The following is a 22,256-nucleotide window of genomic DNA, read 5'->3' as shown; positions in this document are numbered from 1 at the left end:
TCTGTATATTACACTATTACTTTACTATTATAAACTACAATAGTGTAATTTACCTATAATAGTATAATATAGTAGTAGTAGTGATTATTTCTATCATATTATTTTCTGTATATTACACTATTACTATACTATTATAAACTACAATAGTGTAATGTACCTATAATAGTATAATATAGTAGTAGTAGTGATTAAGTCGTTTTTTATGATGCCTAAAAATATGATGAAACAATAGTGACTTTGTGTGTGACGCCTGTGCTCGCTGCTGTCACGCTGAGTGGCTCTGACGGATGTGAAATGATGTGTGTAATTAGTTATTATCCTACAGTATTCACGCTCACTGCCGCGCCGCTCTTCCCGTGGATATTATGGGATGTCGCGGGGTCGCTCTGACCACGCTCTCGGCCGCAGAGTCCACTTCGCATTTTGAGCGACGCCCCCAAATTCCGTGCAGAGTGTTTGCAGACCCTCCGGGACGGAGAGGTGGAGGAGGAATCGGCAGCTCCACCGTCCACATTCACCACAATCAGCACGCCATTACTTCATGACTTCATCATATCTTTGACAGCGGGAGTTTGGACCGTGTTGTGAAGGTAAGACGAGGCGTTTCGCGGACACTTCCGGTTTATTTGTGCCGTGTTTTTTTTCTCTCTGTTGTCGCCGTTTTCCTGCGCGCTGCGCCGTGTCGCAGCAGCGACCACTCGGACTGTGGTCAGTTCTCCGTGGCGTCGCACGAGCACCGTCTTCTTAGGTAACGCTAGCCACGGCGGCCCAAAGGGATCGATCGCTAATCCACACCAAACCCATTTAAATGTCCACACACGCGTCCTCGATCAACGTTTATATCCGGAGTTTAAGCAGCGGAACTGTTTTTCCTCTCTCGTGGACATGGAATATAGCCTGCTCTCTTTTTTTTTTATCCACAGCAACCGCATCGTTGCGCACCTCGCTCCTCGCCGTCGATACCAGACAAAAGACAGCCTGTTTTTTTAACCGTCCACTATTTGGTGTTTGTCGGTGTAGCTTAAGCTTTGGCTGGCACACATAACAGCAGTCGTCAAAATGTATTTGAAAAGCGCGCTCCACATTTGACCTGCGCATATGCGCATATCTTTGCATATTGTTGTCGCTCTGTTATTGATTGCATTGATATACCGTGAAATTCTTAAAGGGATAGTCTACTGCCTGCTGTATGCGGAAATCATTGGCCGGGGCACTCACTGTGTGTGATGATAGATGGCTGTGTTCATGCCCGATGGAGCTCTTTTATTTTTAAATCATCTACATATATGTTAGATTTGTTTTTAAGCACAGATTCGCTGCACACACTCTGACTCTGTGTGCAGCAGCTGACAGATGCCTTCCAGTCTTACCTCCTGTCTGTTTCTCTCTGTATTTATCTCCTTTAATATGTCTTTTCTCAACCCTGCTCTCTTGTTCCCCTCTCCATGTCTAGCTCTTCGGGACTCCAGTTCTGCTGCAGAGAATGGAAATAGGGACACAGGCCAAGGCTTGCCATTTTGGCTGAAGTAACAGCAAGGACGGTTGTCAACCCTGCATCAGCGTCAATCCCCTTCTCCCTCACCTCTCCTCCCACACACACACACACACACACACACATAAGGACAGACACCCCCACACAGCCACTGCTATGTCCACCGCCGTAGACATGGCTGGCCCTTCCTCCCCAGATCAGGCCCACAGCAGCGCTAAAATCCCTAATGAGCCCCTGAGACCCAGCCTTAAGCGCTCCAACCACCCCTACAGCCTCTCTCATTACATCTCCACCCCTTCCCAGGCCGTGGATGTCAAAGGACTGATCCAGCCCTCCCCGGCCCAGCAGCGGGCCGCTCAGCCTGCACACGCTAAGCCTCGCCGGGCCCCTTCCTGGCCCGACATGTGGGAGTCACCCAGCGGGCTCCACCTGGCCCATGCCGCAGAGCTGCTGATGCGCGCCGGGCTCCTGGCTCTGACACCTGCCGCCACAGAGCAGGCCAGCTTGGGTGCACAGAGCAGCCAACCAGCTAAAAGGGAGGCTGCAGAGGCAAAGGCGGGGAAGGGGGATGGGGAAGCTGGTGGTTCTGGGCCCGAGGAAGAGGAAGAGGACTCCTCTGGTTGTGGCACTGATTTCCAACCCTTCCTGGGTGCGTGGTTCCCCTTCAGCCCTGCTCTGTTTCCTCTGGCGGGTTTCCAGATGGGGGGAGGCCACTGGAGAAGTGCAGCCATGGGAGCAGAGGGCATTGAGGGCCTGGTGGCCGAGGGCTACTCTCCTGGCTCTCTGGGCACCAGCAGCGGAGGCAAGAGGAAGAGGAAGAGGTGCGGGGAGTGTGTACCTTGTCGGCGACAGACAAACTGCGAACAGTGCAGCAGCTGCCGCAATCGCAAGAGGGGACACCAGATCTGTAAATACAGGAAGTGTGAGGAGCTGAAGAGGAAGCCGGGAGGCCCCGGGTTTGAGAGCAGAGTGTCTGGGTTTGACCTAAGGGGGTCCGATTTTACTTTGGGTCTGGCACAGGAGAGAAGCAATGGAGCCTTGGATGGATAGTAACGTCTGCAGTGGCAGCATTTGTCAGAGGAATCCTGGCTGGATTGTTGATTGTTGAGGAGCTGCATTTTCACAAAAAAAAACACACAGGACACGATGTTAACATGCTCGGACTGTGGTTCAAAGATCTTGGCATCTTGTGGTTAGGAAGGAGCTGCAGCTCTCGTTAAAGAATGTCCACACTTGTTCCCATCCTTCCTTTTGACAATCAGTGAAACAGGAGAGGAGAGAAAGAAGGATACCAATGCGTGTCAATATTTAGATGATGACATAAAATGCTGTAAATAGCCTGTAAATATCTGGAAAACATTATGTCTTTTTTACATCCCTTTGCAGTTTGGATGTCTTGTGTTTCAACATTTAAAAAAAAAAAAAAAGAAAAAAAAAGGAGCCAAGTGTTTTGTTTCTAATGGGGAGTTATGATTCTGTTGTTCTGACGTCACTGCATCAGCAAGAAATGAATGAGTTCAGCCTAGGCTAAATTATTTCCTGTGCAGCTTGTACTGTAAAACTCTGTTTGCCCTTTTGAAATAAAAGAAATTGGCCATGTGCACTTGTCTATAGGCTGGGTTTATACTACATGCGTGTGTTTCTGTGTGTATATGGCGTTCACACCTAATTGGGTGTATGTGTCTGTTTGCAGCCACGTTTCTCTCTCCGTGTGTGTGTGTGAGGTTGTGTGGATTATGAGTCACCTAATGGTGTGGCTGAGAGCCTTATCACAACCCCACAGACACACAAACACACGGACACGCTGCCTTGGCAAGTCCAGAGCATGCACTGGAACACACCTCACCTGACATGCACACATAATCACAAACACTCTCTTCTGTTTCCACACACTGACACTATTTCTTTTTTTTATTTACAAGTATAGATCATACACACACAAACACACACACACATAATAAGCCAAGTACATAGCCAGCTGGACTGAGGCTACAGGGTGGGTTTTTGCTTGTTGCCGTAACGATGGCTGATGTGATAAGACCTTCTTCCTCGGCGCCACACTCCAGGGGACCGCAGGGAAGACGTAACCATGGCAACGGCCGGCCCGAGGTGTCACGCTATAATTGGGCCACGGCTGCACTTCCTGTGCGCCTTCAGTCAGGGGATCGCAGAGGGACTTTTGTGTGTGTGTGCGTGCATGTGTGCATCTGTGGGGGATGTGTGCGTGTGTGTGTGCGTGTTTGTCAGGCAGGGGGAGAGTGAGGCAGAGAGGGAGAGAGAGAGAGAGAGAAAGCGCAGCACGCCAGCCAACACAGGACTCTGCCAACTCATGGAGAAAAGCAGTGAGCTCCAACATCATGCTATTACAACGCTCACACTGAATGAGAAACACACAGTCTTTTAGTTTAAGTTCACAGTCTAGTGTTTCTTCATCTCCCACACAAAGGGGGAATTTCAAATTCTTGGATCTACAGCTTTTTTTTTTTCTCCTACGCCCCCCCTTTTTTCTCTCGTCTTTGCCTTTCTAGTGATTTGGAGCTTAATCCCCCCTCCCTGTTTTCGTCACGCATGCACACACTCACACTCACACACACACACACATACACACACACATACACACACACCGGAAATCTATGTCACCCGCTGCCCAGCAGGTCCAGTGACTCCCTGAACGCCTGCAGTCTGGCTCCACTGGCCTGCAAGATGGCAGGAGAGAAAGGGAGGAGGAGGGAGGGAGGGATTGAACGGAGGACAGAGAAGAGTAGGAGGGGGGAGGGTTGAGAGAGAGTTGGGGGAGTGGAGGAGGAGGAGGGGGGGGGGGGGTGGAAAGCGGATCCTAGGGTAGGGGGTTGTGGTGGTGGTGGTGGTGGGGTGAAATGTGGTGAAGGGCAGAGAAGGAAAAGGGAGGAAGGGGGAGTGTAAGGGGTGTAAGAGAGAGTGGGTGAAACGGGGAGAGATGAAAAGCAGGCCACAGGGGGAGAAAAGAGAAAGAGAGAGATATGCGGGGAGGAGGACGGGGAGATGGACAGCAGGGGATGAAGATAACGTGGGCCAAACAAAGAGAGTAGAGATGAGTGTGAGATCCAGTGAGTAGTGTGATGGAGGCCGATCTGAAATGCAGCAAGACCGAGATGCGGGGACACTGAGGTTAATGACGGATGCATTGTCCAGATAGCTGGAGTGTGTCGTTGCAGACTCCTGTGGAGCTTACATATGTTACAGCACCAGCGGCCCAGCCCACTCTGGAGAAAAACTCCTCTCAACACTGCAGTGGAACAACCTGCCAGCCCAAGGCAACCTGCGCTGAAGCTGGGCGGACCCTCACTCACGAGCCAGACCTTTGAAATTTTGGCCACTGCGTCTGCTTGGAGACACTGTGTCTCATTGTGAATTTTTTCTCCCTCCACTGGCAGTAACCTCAGTGTTAGAAAATGTCTAACAGCTTTGCAGAAACAGCATCTTTCTGAGATCACAGCTCATTACGCCTCTGTTATCCATTTGTGTTCACTTTTATAGACACGGAAAACACGCTACTCCCAAACAATCCTCACATCCTTAAAAAGCTCGGGCTCATCTGCCTTGAGGTATTTTGGTGACACCGGGGTCAAAGGGAACTCTTGACCTTTGACCCATAAAGCTGTTAAAGGTGCAGGCGTCTAAAAACAGTTTCATAGACTTCTGGTTTGGTCTCATGCTACCAGTTGCTATTAAGCGGACAAATTCATGTACAAAATAAAGCAGACACAGTTTGATCCTTCGGGCATTTTCACGTGCTGTTAGTTTATTTCTGAGCTAATGTGTACTTGAAGTTCTGTTAATCTTTACCTTGCTGCTGATGTCAAAAGGCCCAGTAGTTCCAGGAAGTTAGGCAAAGCCCACTGATAAAGTCTGTCGGCCTACGGTGTTATTTCATCATGTCTTCTTCTCACACTACTTTGGTTGTTGTCATACAGTGTCAGGCCAGAGGCTTTTTTCAAACAAAAGCTATACTATTACATCCTGCAAGAAAGTTTCCTGTTACTGAGATAACTGTTTCTGGTACTAGAGAAGTTACTGCTTTGTAAATGTTAAATGTTCAACCCTATTTAGCTGTTTAAGTTACTTAAACATTAGCATGTGCCCCAGGATACATGCTAATGTCAGCATGCTAACATGGCCATAATGACAAGGCTAAAATGGTGATGCTAGGCAGGAGTTTTCATGCTAATGTTTGCTAAGTACCACAAAATAAGAAGTATTGCTGGGTAAGAAAAACCCTCTGATACTAGTTTAGAGAAAAGAGAGCTTAGAGTCCTGCTTGTCATGAGTTTTAGGCCTTCGAAACAATTGTGTGTTTAAAGCAGGGGTCTCAGTGTCTAGTTTGTTTAGTAGTAGAGAGAGTAAGAACAACTTTTTCAGAAAAAGACATTGTAATAATAACGCTTATGATGATATTTCACATAATTTCAAAATAAATGTGTTGTTTTTATATGCATAAAACATGATAAATAGTTAAATATATAAACATAGCTATATAAACATAGCTATGATGCAAAATAATTATTTAATTATTATTATTATTATTATTATTATTATTAATATTAATATTATTATTATTATTATTATTATTATTATTATTATTATTATTATTAATAATAAAAAACACTTAAAGAGTCTAAAGAGTCTCTTTACTTAATAACCTAGATGATGTCACCAAGACTATTTTAGTGAATAGATTTTAAAGATAAACATTTATTTGAGAAGTTGCATGTTACAGCTATGTAACCTTCAGTTAGCATCAAAACTCAAAGGATAGTCTATTGTGGGATACTGTAAAAACATGGTGGTCCAAAATGGCCTTTTCCATAGAGCTAGCTTAACCAGCTCCTGATGCAAATACAAAGAGGAAAACAACAATTAATATATATTATTATTGTTATCTTAAATTTCTGCCAAATGAAAATAATCACACCTACATTTGACACACTGGACCTTGAAAAGATGAGGGTGAAACACAGGCTGGCCAAACTAAACATGCTCTTGGTTGCATTCTAGGAAATGTGGTGTATTTGTACCTGGACCCATAATAGGGGACTACAGGTCAACATGATCACTGCACCATAATAGTGTCTCACATTATGAGAGTAGTTGGTGTGAATGGTGTATATTATGTCCCCTAATTCATAATAGTGCCATATTACATGTCAGTCATGTTTAGGATCAGTTGTGTTGATTACTTTAGTGTGAGTGTTTTTTTCTTTTTCTTCCTTCTCTGTGGAAAACAAGTATCAGACATAAAACATGATGTATTTCCGTTTAAAAATAGATTTTTCTGTCTGATGGACTGGATGTTTTTTTGACCTACTTGTCAAAATGACAAATTGCTTGTTTTACACATTTTGTAACACGTCCCTTGAATTTCATGTGAACACTAAACTGCTTTGTTATAACCTAAAGTTTGACACATTAACTCCAACCTTATACATTAGACGAACCATTGTTGTCCTGTTGCATGTATCTAATCTTCCTTGTGGTTATTCTTGAACTTTACTGTCATACAGGCTCCTGGGCAAAATATGAAGAATCCCACATTGTCTAAGGTCACCTCCTTGTCTAAACACTAAATAAACACAATCACCAGTAAACACTAAGCACCTTTAGGGAATAGAAACATTACAAGTCATTGACATGCACTTTATTGTTGGACTAAGATGAACAGACTCCTACAATGCTTTGCAGAGAAACCCAACACTGGCCTACTATATATAGCGGGGTTTTTCACACTGTGTGCATGACTGCTCGTGTCAAGTCACATGATGCAAGATATACGGGTGGACAGACACAAGCACGTACACTCTTCACTCGCACACAGAGGCACATACACAGAGGCCGAGGGTGTGGAGGTGGTGAGAGAATGCGGAGGGGTTTATTGAGTTGACTGTGACGTGTTGCTTCCCGTGACCTAACTCCCTTTTTTTGCGCCGTCTCCCCATGTGTCTCGCCCTCTGTCTCAGTCCAAACCACATGCTAATCAGCTTTCTGTGCTCTGCGTTTGATCTGCGATGGACTGTTTTCTGATGCATCCCCCTTGAATAGATTATCACTGTGTAAGGGATCACTATCAACAACTTCTGTGTTTACTCCTGTCAGAAACGCCACCTCCCCCAACTGAAAGCAAGCCATGAACAGGCACAACTTTGTTAAATGCAAAACACATAATTAAGCCAGTCTTTGTCTATTTAACTTCTTCATTTTTTTTTTTACACAGAATTAACATGTAAATCTATTACAAATAGAAGGTGAAATTCAAAGGTTGAAGTGTCAGCAGGGGAGAGCGCTTAAACAAGGAATTAGTGAACAAGTACAGGAAACATGTGACCAAATAGTTAGGTAGTAACTACAGATCAAACACCACAAACCTTCAAAATACAGCAGTGTTATAAAGATGTTTTCTCGCAAGGACACGTTGATGTTTTTTTGTTTTTACATGTGCAGCTTCAGTGGAGTCAAAAAGTCTTGATATCAGTATTAGGTGTGTGCTTCAGCACACCACTGATGAGTCAAACAGTGACCAGTACTGACTCAAGCAGAAACACTCCCTTTAATTTTATGACCACAGGTCTGTCATCCTGAGCACAGCAGGGTTTAAAGGCCAGAAATCTTAATTTCTCCACTCAAGTCAGTCTCCTGACCCCCGTCAGCTGATCTCAGAACAAGTGGTCCTGTGTTTCATTTTTTGTTGTCGACTTGAATGAAGTGAAAAATCCCCCCAAAACAAAATGAGCCATTAAGGTGATAACAAAGGCTGACGTTTGTGGGTCAGTATTGATTACAGAGAATTACCTATTAAATATTAAATATGATGTTTGATTAAACAATTTGAAAGTAAAGTGCACTTACTCAGAGAGACTTCAGCCAGTTACCGAGCTCGGCTCGACTCTACTTGTTTTTTTTTGCTTTTTCCATTAGATAGATTATTTTTTAGTACCTGCTCTGCAGAGGTTTCAAGCAACCTGAGCCGATACTGAAATGTGACGTCGACACGCTGTAGGCCACTGATTGGTCAGAGAGTGTCGTCACTGGAAGAGTCATGAACGCTATGTCTGACACAAGAATCAATCCGAACAATGCCGAACTGTCGATCAGATTAAAAGACTTAAAAATCCTGAAAATGTGCATTAATCTCCAACATTTAGCAAAGGAATTCTAAAATCTCAATATTTAACAGAGGAGTCTGGTGTATTTAGCGACATCACTGCTGAAAGCCGGCGATCGTGAGCCGAATCACAACCCGTTCAGTCGTATTTTAGTTCAGTGACTGTGTCAGAGTCTGTGCTCCGGTCATGCAGGAAGTACCGAATTAATCTTTTTAATTAACCGATTCCCCGTCAATAAAGGCCCCAGCAGTCTTACATGAAGAAGAAGGAGATAGGAATCACATGGTATAATTTCACAGAAACATGACATTTTAAATAAATGAGCTATACAACATTACACAGACGGTGAGTGCCGTGTGTAATCTGCATTTAAATGTAGTTTAAAGATTTTCTCAGTCGTTTCAAGTGACGTACTTCCTGTTCCTTTGGGGTGCAACAATCTTTACTCTCGCTATAAGTGGTGCATGTGCAGTCGACCCACCTCCAATACAAATGATAGGAACATTTTCATTTCATTTTCCTGGTAAGATACTTGTACATTTACTCAAGTATCCCTTTTAGGTACTTTATACAAGACTGGTTAAATAGAGGATCTCCCAAAATGACTGCACATCAATCTGTGGGAAATATGGATGTCTGAACAAACTTGAACAGACTTTCATGACAATCCATGGTATACTTAAGTGATATTTGTGTCAGACAAACGCTGCCCTGTGGATATAAATACTCTTTTGTAGGGATGGGACGATACCACTTTTTTGGGTCCAATACGAATATCTACCAATACCATTATGGTGTGTTCTAGAGCCCATCCAAACCAGTTGGACGTGGGACTGATCCTACCTCCAATTAGAAAAAGTGCTGTATCTGTTAGCATGAAGATATGTAGGGCTACGGTAAAAATATACTCATGACGTTACATATTGATATGTATCGATTTTACATATACGGCTCGCTTGCGTATGTATGTAGACTGAATTTCTGACAGTCAAAATGCCTCTTTAAACATAAATCTAAAGCGCCGCAGTCGTCCATGCTTTCTAACATTCGACTTTAATTACCTGGAACGTACTGAAGTAGGAGCTAGTACAATTCAGTTCGGATAATTCCCACATCCCTTTTGTTTGTATGGGCTCTGGAACGCAGCATAAGTCCGATAGTCATTTTAGACCATTTACGAACTATGAGGCTGTTGACACATTTGTGACCCGCCACAAAAGTAGCAACATTTCGGCCCAGTGAACAAAGAAAACCTTTTTTTTTTTTTTTTTTAAATAAGGGATTTTTTATTTTTATTTTTTTTCAAAATTATGCAAGTTGAAGTTTCAAATCACAGTAATGTGGGTCTTAAAACCATAAACTTTGTATTTGAATTCGGGTTGTTTGATCACTGTGAATGAGTCCTAGTTAGGGTGTGGCAATATCATATTCAAATGTTTTTGTTGTTGTTTTTGTCCAATCAGCTGTCACAGAGGAAACATATGGCTACTTAATAGGAAGCTTCCGCTCCTCACTGCAGCTTCGAGAAGCTGCTGTGTGTGTTCACCGTTGAATGAAGATGTACAGGGAAAAACGCAGAGGAACTAAATCGTGGCTGCACATCTTAACGAAGACAGAGGCTTCCGGTCATTGCGGACGCCAATCGCACTGCTATAGCGTTAGCATTAGCATTTAAGCTAGCGGACTTTATGCTAACGCGTTAGCATAAAAGTTAGCAGACTTCATGTCGCAAATTTTCTTTAAGTTTATGTTTATGTAAAACAAACTGATGAATTATTTAGCGGCCGAAAGAGAGCAGGACACGAGAGTAACGGAGGACACACTGAGGAACAGACACAGTCGATACTTACTGAGACGATAACATGACGCCAGCACCCAGAACCTCTTATTAACCTTCTATCTTCTTATGGGGTGAGTGTTCATTAACGTCGTTAATCTACGTTACTTTAGTGTTCATTTGAAGTCACACAGGGATTTTTTTCATGCTAGACACTGTCTTTTAATAATCCACAGTGCGTTTCAGAACATTATGTGGGTACACCGTTATTAACGAGCTCCAGGGCCAGCCCAAGCATTTATGGGGCTCTAAGCTGAACTTGATTTGGAGGGGGCCCTCCCACAATCTGAACTGTACCGCAATAAATTGCATTAACTATATTATAGTGTATAGTGTTATTTACTCCAGACCAGTGTCTGTTTTGTTTTGCTTTTGCATTGGGGTGTCTATTTTGTTTTGCTTTTATATTCAAAGTGAAACACTGTATGTGGTGATACTGGACTTGAATTGAAAAAAATATGTTTAACACTATTCAAATAGTGGCTGAACTGGAGCCATCTGTTTATTAAACAAAAAGAGCAGCGCTACAAATAACCAGCGTACCTGTGAACTGCGCATGTGTACCTCTGTTTTTAAAGTTTAGCGTTACTTTAGAGACTCATTTTAACAATCAGAAGTCACGTAAACAAGACGTCACACGTCGTTTTCTGGTCAATTGTTATTGTGTTAATGCCTTAACGCCGGTAGCGCCAGTAGTGCCGGTAAGTTTTTTAGGAGGAGGTTGTGCTCTGTAAATGTGATGGTTCTGTCTCTTGGCTCCCAGAAGGTGTAAATCTTTGAGGCTAAAATTCTCCCTAAAGCTATTTGAGGAGTGCCTACATTCAAATGGACATATTGTCTTCAAATATTATCTGATTTACATGTGTTAGACATTGTTGGAAAGCTTAGAAATGTCTAATATTCAGAGTCTGTAAATAACTCAAAATGTGCCTTGGCCTAGTTGTTGCTGGTTTTGCCATGGCTGGTCACATTCATGCTGAGTCATTTCAAAGACTGTAATAAACAGCCCAAACATGGCTGAGCTAAATCTTTTATTATTTAATTTTTTACAGTCTGTGCACAGTGAAACATGTGACAAATAGGATTTTTGGATTGTATCGGATTTTACATTATTATCTGTGCAATGTCCAATCCAGTGATCTTGACCAATTTTGGACCGATACCATCCCTACTCTTTTATTAGCATAATAATCACTGATTCTTTGTTACAGTTTGTGTCACTGTCCAAAAACTGCCCTGTAGATACATTCAGTGATTTTTTACAATTTTTTAAATAGTTTTATTTGTGATGCCATTGTAAATTGTTAAAGGAGGATTTGAGTTCCGCTATGGACACTATACAGTATGAGCAAGTCCGTTAGTAATTTGTTAACGGATGGTTTATTTCTGCCTAACATGTGTTCTGACATATATACAGGCACATTGACCATTCACCAAGAATACAGTGCTGTTATTTTATCTACAAGTTCTTCCACCAAAGTGACTGTTGGTTATATGAAGACGTTACCAACACTGGAAAATTAGTGATGTTGCAACAGCACAGTTACACAAACAAACAAAAACAAACTATTAAAGCCTTTTTAAAGCACAGAAAGTAATATTTTTTAGCAAATCCACATTTTGATTTCCCTCCCATAACGGTTTAATAATAATAACAATAATAATATCATTATACAGTCATTTAAAGTGAAGCACAGTGCAATGTTAAGTGTTTTCCACTTAAAGTCAGTGGTCTATGTACATCTCTGGACAACTCGCCCTGAGTCTGCCTGTTATTAACAAAAGCCATGTGAGTGTATTTGAACTCAGCAACATCAAAGCTGCTTCATTTTATAATGCAGGAAGCTTTCAAGTCTTTCTTCCAATCCAACGTCCACGGATTTCTCTCCGTCTGTGGGTCGGTCCTTGTGCAGGTCTATTTCAGTTCATCGTCCAGGTTTATGCCAGGTCCTTCATCCTCCACATGTATTTGGCTGCGGCCTGGTCCATTAGTGTGTAACGGCACACGTCAGCCTCTCTCTGTGTCTTTCTGGGATCAAATGTTATCTTGTAGCAGGGTGGAAGGATCTGGAGACCTAACGGACCAACGGTGTGTTTCTTTTGTGTAGATGAGCAGGTTTGGCAGGTAGTGGAGGTTTGCTGTAGGCAGGTGTCGTGCCGTGAAGATCACTTGAGAATGTCTTCCTGAGCTGAGCAACACGACTCCCGTTCTCCTGGCAATGCACAGTTCCTGAGAAGAAAAGATGATAAAACAATCCGACTTAATATTTACTGTTGTTTTTCATTACTCCAGAATAAGCCTTATTGGAACTGAACTTAATTTTATACACCAGTGGCCCTTTTTACTTTATGCTTGGTTGCATTCTATAGTTTTCAGTTCCAGTTATAATTATGATATTAAGATTTAACCAAAAACCAGTGGTGTGTCAATAATATCTCCCACTAGACACAATAGAAAATAAAGAGGTTATTTATTGTATACACCCAATATTGTTGCTGTATATATTATTTGTTACCATGTTTTTATTTATAATTTTGGACTGCAGTGGTTCTATAATAACTGTCCGTAAAACTCTGTAAATGATTATCATGGACTTTAATGTTTGGACACAAAAACACGCCGATCAGGTTTTCCTCCACCTCTCCTTTCCTCTTTCGTTTTTTTTTGTTCTTCTCACCTCTCTCTTGTCGGTTGGCGATCTCTGCATCTGACAGTTGGGCTTTGAGCGGCGGCTGGTTGCCATGGCTACTAAAATTGGGCCTGTAGCGAGGAGCCCAGTCGCTGAGATTGTCTGAGCTGTTGCCTGATTCACTGTCGCTGTCCTCCACAGGGTCCTTCAGGTCGTCATCGGCGCTGCAGGAGTCCACGTCCTCCTCGGATGACGTCTGCTCGTTGGGTGAAGCTGAATAATCCTAAATGTGAGCGGGGACATTATTTGATGGTGAGACTCTGATGCGTTTTACCTTACCGAACTTCAAAGACTCGTACAAAAACATTAATTCATGCTCACATCTGCGACAGGCAAGTGGATTTCTTGTGTAAAGCCGAGCTCTCGGGCCTCTCTTCCTGGCAGAAAGTCCACTGTCTGGATGCCATTCATATTATCACTGTGGAGTCTGGAAGACAAAGATGTCCATTTTTTAGGCCCACAGACACAGACAGACGTCCCAAACTTTGACTCAATCCCTCAGTTTGTCATTTAGAGAAAAAACTTCTATCATCAAATGGGCGCACTGACTGAAACTCTTTAGTTCACTGTTTATCAACGCTGTGTAAGCTGTGGAACACAATGAGGGTTAAAATGTGCTGCTAAAGGAATTATGTTGTTGGTGAGCTGAACTGATAAAGCAGAATGGAGGTCAGTCATTCACCAAACAATTTGCTCTTAGAAATTAATCTTGTATGTCATCTAAAAATCAAATTTTACCAGAAGATATTTCATTCTATAATACAATTTCCCTCTCTTATTTCAGTCAGGATCGATAAGCCTGGATGAGTCGGTCGTTGACGATGTGTAAAATTCTGCCCGACATACTTTGATCTAACTAACTGAAACTGAATTGTGTGTTTATATAACTAACTAAAATTTTAGTGAAAATGTGCTTAGTTTTTTCGTCTTTGTAATTTAATTTCATACATAATCCTTTTGGCTTCATATGAAGTGTATTTATTTTTTTCTCTGCCGGCAATTTTGTTTTATTTTCATTCATAATAAAATATTTTTAATTAGTTTGTGTTCACAATGTTGGACATGAGGCTATGCAAGTTAAACAAACATTAATTGGGTTGAGTTGGTTCATCTAAGTGAATGAAAACAATCGTCTTTTATTTGGTTTAGTGTTGAGATTGAACTCCCTGAGACTCCTGACTCACAAACAATGTGATGTGTCTCATGAATGTTATTTATTATGATTTATTTTATAAAAAATGTTGGCTATTTGATTTTTACCGTTCGCACTTATTGCATCCAACATTAGCAGTATTATGCACATTTTGCACTTCAGGCTAATTTCTTGTAGACTTATATTTGATAAAGGGATGGTTTTTCCATCTGTCCTAATCTATTTTTTAAATGGCATCTACTCCATATGACAAAAAACTAAAACTAATAAAAACTAAACTAAAACTAAGCATTTACAATTGCCTAATTAAAATGAACCAATTTTAAAAACAAAAAGTCATAACTAAATAAAAAAATCCCAAACTATTATAACTATGTTATCTACCTGTTGTTAAGGAGGCTCTGCAGGAGTTTGGAGGAGCGGAATTCGTCCATCTCTCCAATGACAGTGACGCTCACGTCTCCGTCCCGACCGAGCAGCCACCTCACATGTTTCCTGGAGACTGGAGAGAGGAAATAATAATAATTATTATTATTAAAAAAGAAAAGAAAATCATGATGTGAGATGAGATGAGAGTTCATGTTGTCACCACAGAGGACCTGAACATCACCTGATGTTAACATGTGTGTTGAGGGACCTGATCACAAGCTTGTGTCTCTCACCTGCTTGTGTCTCCTGTGACCATATGTACTCTCATTTTACTTCCTCGCTTTATATGCAAATAAGCACACACACCAGAGTACTCTGTATGTGTGCGTGAGGAAAGAGTGTGTGTGTGTGTGAGCTTTTTCCAAATTTGAAAGGGTAAAAAAAAAAAAAAAAAAGTTGCATCAGGTGAGTGGGCAGTCCTTCACAGTGCTCCAGGACACATTTGTGTTCACACTGAAAACTAAAAGAATGTGGTCACATGAGGCCCCGGCAACCTCTGTAATCTGCATGTGGTCTCAGTGACGTGTGTGTGAGCAGCGTGTTCTCAGAGTCAGAGTCATGCGCGTTCACACCTGCACCTACAGCTAACCAAATGTGATCCAAACACTGAGGACAAATGTAAATGTCAGCTACATTTATACACTGAAGCAGGATTCTGATAGCAGACTGTCATTTCAGGTGTTATTCTGGGGTTTGTCCAGAAGGTGGTGCTGTCCTATAAGGCTTGGACAGTGGATTTGTCCCTGTTATTGTTGAACTATTATTTATTCTCCCATTTCTTGTTTTATCCTTTTTATCCAGCTCTTTTTCTCTCTGTTTACATTCATATGAAATCACAAAACACTAGTCATGGCAGTGTCGTGATTCTTATCACACAGCAGGCGGCTACACATGAAAACTGACCTGGGTCACTTTACCAGAAACTCTCTTTGATTTTTGAACTGGACACCGCCTGCATGTCGATTCACTGTTTAGTTTTAAAACATTGAGTGTCACCTGATCTCAGCCGCCAAACATTTAGTTCGCAATCTGTCATTTCAACGTTCATTTATTGTGTCAAAGACGTAAACGCTCACTTTCGTTAGGTAACCTTCACGTCATCAAAAGACACAAATACATTCCAATGTCAATGCTTTTCTTTCCATGACCTTTCCAAGGTGTGTGCGTGTGTGTGTGCGCGTGCGTGTGTGTGTGAGACAGCAGGTGTTTTCCCATACCTGATAAAGATAAAACACCGACCATGGCGTCACTTGATTAGGACATAGCTTTACATTTTAACAAATAATAACAAAAAAAATAATCACAGCAGCCAGATTTGTGGTGGATTTACTGCAGCATACCAGTGTTGTAATGTCACGAAGTATAAATACTTCATTACTGTTTTTGAGTACAAAATTCACGTATCTGTATCTTACTTTGTTAGTTATATTTCGAGCAACGTTTACTTTTACTCCTCTACATTTCCTCCCAACTATCCTTGTTACTCGTTACTACCCAATAAAACCAGAAGAAGAAGAGTTGGTGATGATCTGTATTTATATAGAACTTTTCTAGTCTTGATTAACTGCTTCATGCCATAGTTTGTAGTAAATGTCATATGTACTTTAAGACTTTTACTCAAGTAATATTATAAAAAGTGACCTCAACTTCTACCAGAGTCATCATCTGGTGAGATACTTGTACTTTTACTCAAGTATCCCTTTAAGGTACTTTATACCAGACTGCAACAAACCACAGACACAGTTAACAAAGGCAAACTCTGTCTCTGCTCAAATATTTGACTTGTATTACTGTCACACAGTATTATCAAATATTTTCTGGATTAACTGATTTGTTGTTTGGTCCAGAAAATGTCAGAAAATATTGATTAGTGTTTACCTAACCTCAAAATGATAATTTCTCAAATGTTCTGTCTTGGCCACAAACCAAAATTAAGCAGTTGTATTGATTTTTGAGTTACATAGACTTATAGAGGGAAGAAACCAGAAATATTCACTTCTAAGTAGCTGAAAAAGCTTCAAATTCAATTAATAAATCACTTAATCATTGCAGCCCTAGTGTCACTCTGATTCTGGACGTTTTTAAAGTCCAGTGATCTACTCCTCTGGTAACAAGTCTCACGGGCTGTTTTTCTATCGCAGAACTATACGACTTTATTCCCAGGTTTGGTTTAATTACTTAATAGTTTGAGATTAACAGGCCCAGTCTCCACGTGTAATGACCGTCTTAACCAGCAGCAGCACAGTGAACAAAGAACGAAAGAATGAAAAGAAGCCTAACCGGCCTGCATGTTGTGTAACCAAAACACATGCAGACAACACACACTCCACTCTCAGGTGACACGGCAGAGATTGGGTAAACAAAGACAGAAACTTAATATGTGGTTTGAAGTGGGACAGAGGGACGGAGAATGATGATTCTAGGAGCTGTGATGGAAGCCATTTATCACACACACACACACACACACACACACACAAACACAAACATAATCCATCATTGTGGGTGGTGAACCAGTGCAGTCTGATAAACACTGTAAATGGACGAAGGCTGGATGAAAAGAGTGAGACACATAATTGTTTGGCTGTAATCTAAACACAGTAATGGGATTGGTAACCTGAGAGGGTGTTACTACACAGCTTGTGTGTCTGGGTCTCATTACTCATGTGCACTCACAGTTTCACAGATTTGTAAAAGGGCTCGTCAACGTTAAAAAAACAAGTTTACGAAAGAGTGATTGTTATCCTTAAAGCAAGTTTGAGAAACTGTGTGACGAGCCATCAAAATGTCTCTGAAACTCCCAGGATTCAGCATTCAAATCCAACCACATGTAATACACATATACCACAGTTAAAGAATTATAAAAGCTAAACAATAAGAGTTTGATCTCTGTGCTTTTAATGATTCTGAATGAGTCAAACTGAGATTAAAGCTAATTTTTGTAGAAGTTGTACATGTATAAATGTTTGCAGTGAATGTGTTAACGCCTTGCAATTTGTGATTATGTCACAGTCTCGTTGTCGAGTTGTTTGACAACGTGAGCGTCTTGGAGACGTTTCAAATATTTGCACGGAAGAGACTGTGGACTCACGATCACCCTGGTTTTTTTTATTGTTGTAATCTCTATAATCTCTCTCTATATAATTAACTCATTCTCTTTTGTTTGTGATGGATGATGTGTAATCAGGATTTATTATCAAACTATGTTTCACTGTTGGTGTGGTCATATATTATTAACACGAGTGTGTACAGTTCAGTCGGTTTCATGTCTTTGTGTTGCAGTGCTGCACGTGACCAATTCACTTTGAATGAAAAACGAACAGGATAATAATTTCAGACATTTTTAAATGATTACAGTTCATTTGTAAAACGTAAGAGCATAATTATGAAATGAATTGTGATTCTCTGGTATTTTAATAATGGAGGAATGTGACAAAGACGTTAATGGCTTTAACCTCATTTCAGAGTTAGGTAAGAGTGTAATTGGGAAAAAGGGAAGGTCACATTTCCCGAAATAGAACATGATAAATACCTTTTGTTCCTTTACAGGTGAGTTCCCCTTTTAGTTTTCTATAAATACCAAGCATAATTATGTGTTGTGTAACTGAGTTAGACCTACATGTGTGCATAGCAGTGTGTCGTACCAGTATAACCAGTTGAGAAAAGGACAAAACAAAAACTCTCTACCTTTCTGTGGCCTGTTGTTGACGTTGTCGTCTCCTCCATCCCTCTCGTCCCTCTCTCTCCAGCGGCGTACCTGCTCCTCTCTCATCTTCAGGAACAGGATTCTCTTCTGGTCCTCACTGAGGGCCTCCAGCACCTCCGGCTCCACCCACATGTCCTCAAGGATCTTAGCCAGCATCCTGCCTCTGTTTCCCAGCTGCCACAGATGGCCGCCTGCCCCTCAGTCCCTCTGTCCGGCGGGTCGTGTTACAGCAGTGGGGTACGATCACTCCTTCCTTCCTTCCTTCCCTTCTTTCTCAGAGTCAGGTTCCCTTCTCTTTGTGGATTAGGTTAGAGTCTGACTGCTGGAGGTCACTGCAGTGTTCTTTGTCAAGTGGCCTTTTCTCCGTGCAGGAGGAGAGTGTCAGGCTCCCTGGAGGTGAAGGTGCTCTGTGTCTGGTTTGAGAGAGAGAGGGAAAGAGAGAGAGGGAGATATGATATCTACTGTATTTCATTCAACCCCGTTGTGGCTGATGGAGCACTATAGGCCCTTTAGTAAATATGCCAAGATACTAAAAGTGATGTGTGTGTGAGTGAGTGAGTGAGTGAGTGAGAGAGCAGTGTTTACTATGCATACAGTCAGCAGTGAGTATGCCGCTGAGCTTTCAAACACTGAAAGGTAAACAGAGGTAGGGTCAACACGAACACGTTTGCACAACTAAGGACTCCCACTGACTTCTATTCATGTGGACAGCCTAAACCAGGGGTCTGCAACCTGCGGCTCTACAGCCACATATGGCTCTTCAGCCCTCCTGTAGTGGCCCCTTGTAGCTTTTGAATAATTATTTTTTTAATTGTAATTTTCTTCTTTCAAAGTGAACGCCTCTTATTTAGAGATCAAGGTGATGTATAAAAGTGTTTTAGTATTTTGGATCCATATATTTACTGTATTTCTCAAGCAGGAACTACATTGAATCCAAATATTGCTTTATTTATTTCAAAGTGGGTTACTTTAAATTTCATGGAAGTAGTAAGTAAACAATAGAAGTACCAAGTCTACATAATTCTGTGTTTTATTTCAAAGTAGTTTTTTTCTCCACTTGGCTATGGAATGTCAACAGTTTTCTTTTTGTAGTTCTTAATGCAACAAACTATCATTATTTTGTATAAATTATATATGTATATTTTATGAGTCAAATGGCTTTTGCGGGTCCATATTAGATGGGACATAAAATGGCTCTTTTCATAGTAAACGTTGCAAACCCCTGTACTAAACAAAGCAATATCCCAAACCCTAACCAGTTATTACCTAACCCTAACCTAACAAGCATTCATATATTAACCCTAAACTAAGGTCCTGGCTTATTAGGACCAGGTTTTGGTCTCCAAGAGGACTCGTGGTCCTGACAAGGCCAGAAGAGGTGACCAATACAAGTACACACACTCACAAAGGGTGGGGTGTTAGACTCCTTGGTATCTGGATGCAACAGGCACAGATAAAGCATTAGTGGACGGCTATAGTTCTGTTCTACCTCTCTCTTTTCCCACACACACACAGACATATTTTTATAACTTGGTCGGGAAGTCCTGAGAAATCCCACCTTCACCTTTAATCTACATGCGCGCTCTATAAAAGCAACCCCCCCCCCCACCCCCTTGGCTTGTAAACACAAAGATTTGAAACTATGTGCAGCTGAGCGAGAGCCAATAGGGTTTGAGTGTGAGATAAGGATTCACCAATATCCAGCTGAGGTTTGCACTAATGTGACAGTGAAGCAGCAGGAGGCGGAGTCAGAGGGGAAATATCAGCTTTTTACAGTAAGAGGTCCAGGTGTGGCCATGTGTCTAATCACTGGATGATACTGAACCAAACAGCTGATACTGGACTGAATGTCAAATTAATTTTTAAACGTATGATAAATAATGAATAAAAACAGCAAACTTTAACCACCTGTTTCTCAGTCCACTGTATATAATCTCCTTACTTGTTTCATTTATTCTTCCAAATGAACACACAGCTTAGTTTTCTTAATCGTCCATTCATTCACTAACTGAGCAGCACTTCTTCAGGTCTACACAGAGGTTTCTGTGATTCACGCTCTGGCCCATAGTGTGTCTATTGTCTGCACATGGAAGAGGAAGCGTTTGTATTCATTATGCACGAGCTGTAAGAGTCTGTGATTGAGAGCAATGCACGCGGACCAGAGCTGACAACTAATCTGCTCAAGCTTTCTGCAACAACAACAACACAACCTGCATCACAGCTCCCTGTCGTTAACAATACACTTTTGAACCTGCACACAAAGGAAATCAACAAACAGAATCGCAGACGATAACAACGCACACATACAAATGAACATAGAGTAAATCAACATATGATTCCAGCGCTGGCTCCGGGCCAACATGCAAATAAGAGAGGGATTTGTGTCTGCCTCCACTCACATGCACGCAGGAGAAAGAAAGAGGGAGCAGAGTGCGAGGGGGACACAAGGTATGTGCCCGGCATACTGAGAGAAAAGTCTGAAAAGTCTCTTCAGTCTGAGGAAACACTGGTCATTTCACAGCGACAGGGGAGATAAATGAGTGTGAGACAAGCCTGAAGAATGGCAGCCATGACAAAGACACAGAGAGGTGGACAGAAAAAAGAAAGAAAGAAAGAAAGAAAGAGGAGAGGGAGAGTGGACTTACTCAGTGTGTGCCAGCCGCTTGCATCTCCCTTCACTGGTGTGGAGTTTCAGTGCTGAGTGAGTGAGTGAGTGAGTGTATGGTGTGATGAGTGTGTGACGTGACAGAGTACGAGTGTGTGGCTTTGTGTGTGTGTGTGGGATCAGGTCAGTCGTCAGCAGCAGTGGTATGCAGACTCTGCTCTCATCTGTGGCATTTGTACTGAATAGGAGTGGGACGGACTGACATCACTGACATCACTTACTTTTTTCTCTCTCCTCCTCCTCCTTCTCTTGTCTCCTTCTCTTCCTTTCTCCTGTGAACATAGTCAATAAACAGATAAAATAACAGCAGTACCAATGAAGAAGTACATATGTATAGTTCCTATCAATGAGTTTTACTAAACTACTACTTCTAACATGTGTCTACATTCAACTAAGAACTACCTGATACAGGTTTTGTGCTTCACAATAAAGGGAAAATAAAATATAAAAACACAGGGTTGAATAAGATAGGAAAAGGTCTGGGTCAAGAGGTTAAAACCCTGTTTTAACTTTAAAATAATCTAAAAATGCAAATAAAAACAACACAGAATGTAATAAAAAGGAGTTAGTTAAAGGCTAGAGTAGAAAGGTAAATCTTCTTTTAAAAATATCGTGAACTGGCTTTCCTGTTATCTATACCTGATGTTTATCTATACCTGAGCCAATACTTAATGATCACAATAATAATAATAATACTATATATGATATGATACGTTTTACTATAAGCACCTTTCAAAGCACCCAAGGACACTTTACAGAAATATAGTAAAGATAATAAAAAACAATAAAACAGCAATAAAACAGAGAAAAGATAACAGTGTAATTACAAAGAGGATGTTGATTCCCCCCCCATTCATCTCATTAAATATGATTTTAACAATAACAAGTGATATACAAAATGGCTAAACTTAAAAATTACATATTTAATAACACTTAGGTCTGTCCTCCTGCATTTTGTGTCAGTACATAATTATTCTATTATTAAAATGGCTGAAATTGGTCTGAAACTTTGTCCCAGCAAATATTTGTAATGCCCTCATCCCTGGTCATCTGCAAAAAAACATGTTTAGAGTGATTCTCCGACTATTTCTGTTTCTACACTTTTAATTCTCTCTGCTGTATGTTTCTTGCTTGTGTGTTTTTTCTTCCTT

General features: G+C 41.4%; 2 protein-coding genes across 2 annotated transcripts; one reads left to right on the top strand and one right to left on the bottom strand.

Annotated features, from left to right (window-relative positions):
- Window positions 1–450: 450 nt before the first annotated feature.
- On the top strand, window positions 451–3,059 carry cxxc5b (CXXC finger protein 5b). Its single transcript, XM_083891600.1, has 2 exons — window positions 451–590; window positions 1,454–3,059. Exon 2 carries the CDS (start codon window positions 1,649–1,651, stop codon window positions 2,540–2,542), a length of 894 nt encoding a protein of 297 aa, XP_083747726.1. The 5' UTR covers window positions 451–590; window positions 1,454–1,648; the 3' UTR covers window positions 2,543–3,059.
- Window positions 3,060–12,152: 9,093 nt separating this feature from the next.
- LOC310928291 (uncharacterized protein) lies at window positions 12,153–18,651 on the bottom strand. The gene is made up of 5 exons (XM_083890813.1): window positions 18,422–18,651; window positions 14,693–14,810; window positions 13,477–13,582; window positions 13,144–13,378; window positions 12,153–12,695 (listed from the first exon to the last, which is right to left on the bottom strand). Exons 1-5 carry the CDS (start codon window positions 18,594–18,596, stop codon window positions 12,541–12,543), a joined length of 789 nt encoding a protein of 262 aa, XP_083746939.1. The 5' UTR covers window positions 18,597–18,651; the 3' UTR covers window positions 12,153–12,540.
- Between the last annotated feature and the right edge of the window lie 3,605 nt (window positions 18,652–22,256).

This window comes from Microchirus variegatus (genome assembly GCF_963457635.1).
Source record: "Microchirus variegatus genome assembly, chromosome: 6".
NCBI lineage: Eukaryota > Metazoa > Chordata > Actinopteri > Pleuronectiformes > Soleidae > Microchirus > Microchirus variegatus.
This window is presented reverse-complemented; position numbering and strand designations above follow the sequence as displayed.

Bases quoted from the DNA above. Each gene is read 5' to 3' on its own strand.
- LOC310928291 (XM_083890813.1), bottom strand. From the start codon at position 18,596: ATGCTGGCTAAGATCCTTGAGGACATGTGGGTGGAGCCGGAGGTGCTG. The intron at 14,811-18,421 runs GTAGAGAGTTTT...TCCTCTCTCCAG, and splicing joins CAACAACAGGCCACAGAAAG to TCTCCAGGAAACATGTGAGG. The intron at 12,696-13,143 runs GTGAGAAGAACA...TTTTCTTCTCAG, and splicing joins CGCCAACCGACAAGAGAGAG to GAACTGTGCATTGCCAGGAG.
- cxxc5b (XM_083891600.1), top strand. From the start codon at position 1,649: ATGTCCACCGCCGTAGACATGGCTGGCCCTTCCTCCCCAGATCAGGCC.